Genomic DNA, 651 nt, shown 5'->3' with positions numbered 1-651 from the left:
CCTTCAAACCAGCTGCTGGAGCAGAGGAGCAGGGAAACCAAGCAGGTCCTCCAGGACCAGGACCAGGGCTGACCACCTCTGGATCAGCATCTGGATCTACAGTTCCTGATTTTCTGATACTGGATCCTCAGTGGTGGGTTCAGGGACAGGTCTGTGGACTCACCCAGGGCCCCCTGGCAGATGTCGGTCCTGGTGGCTCCTCCTACGATGAATTCTGGTTTGGAGACCAGTTCCTGAAGGGGGACAGGAAAGACCATCAGAACACAGGACCTGGATCTGTTTCCATGGAGACTCAGGCAAACACAATCAGAAAGGATTACAGAGTCCTCACAAGTCCATCAGATTCCTCACAGGTCCTACAGAGTCCTCACAGGTCCTACAGAGTCCTCACAAGTCCATCAGATTCCTCACAGGTCCTACAGAGTCCTCACAGGTCCTACAGAGTCCTCACAAGTCCATCAGATTCCTCACAGGTCCTACAGAGTCCTCACAGGTCCTACAGAGTCCTCACAAGTCCTTCAGAGTCCTCACAGGTCCTACAGAGTCCTCACAGGTCCTACAGAGTCCTCACAAGTCCTTCAGAGTCCTTACAAGTCCTTCAGAGTCCTCACAAGTCCTTCAGAGTCCTCACAAGTCCTTCAGAGTCCTCAC

General features: G+C 53.0%; 1 protein-coding gene across 1 annotated transcript in view; it reads right to left on the bottom strand.

Annotated features, from left to right (window-relative positions):
• The window catches only part of LOC106536239 (calpain-2 catalytic subunit-like), a gene marked incomplete at its 3' end in the record, with an annotated part of 12,939 nt that extends 12,667 nt beyond the window's left edge, over window positions 1-272 (bottom strand). Inside the window, 1 exon segment of the mRNA XM_014033448.1 lies at window positions 164-272. Coding sequence (XP_013888902.1) covers window positions 164-257 — 94 coding nt within the window.
• Between the last annotated feature and the right edge of the window lie 379 nt (window positions 273-651).

The sequence above is a fragment of the Austrofundulus limnaeus genome, unplaced genomic scaffold, assembly GCF_001266775.1.
Source record: "Austrofundulus limnaeus strain Quisiro unplaced genomic scaffold, Austrofundulus_limnaeus-1.0 Scaffold1741, whole genome shotgun sequence".
Classification (NCBI taxonomy): Eukaryota; Metazoa; Chordata; class Actinopteri; order Cyprinodontiformes; family Rivulidae; genus Austrofundulus; species Austrofundulus limnaeus.
Note: the sequence above shows the minus strand (reverse complement) of the source record. Positions and strands in the feature narration are given on the sequence as shown.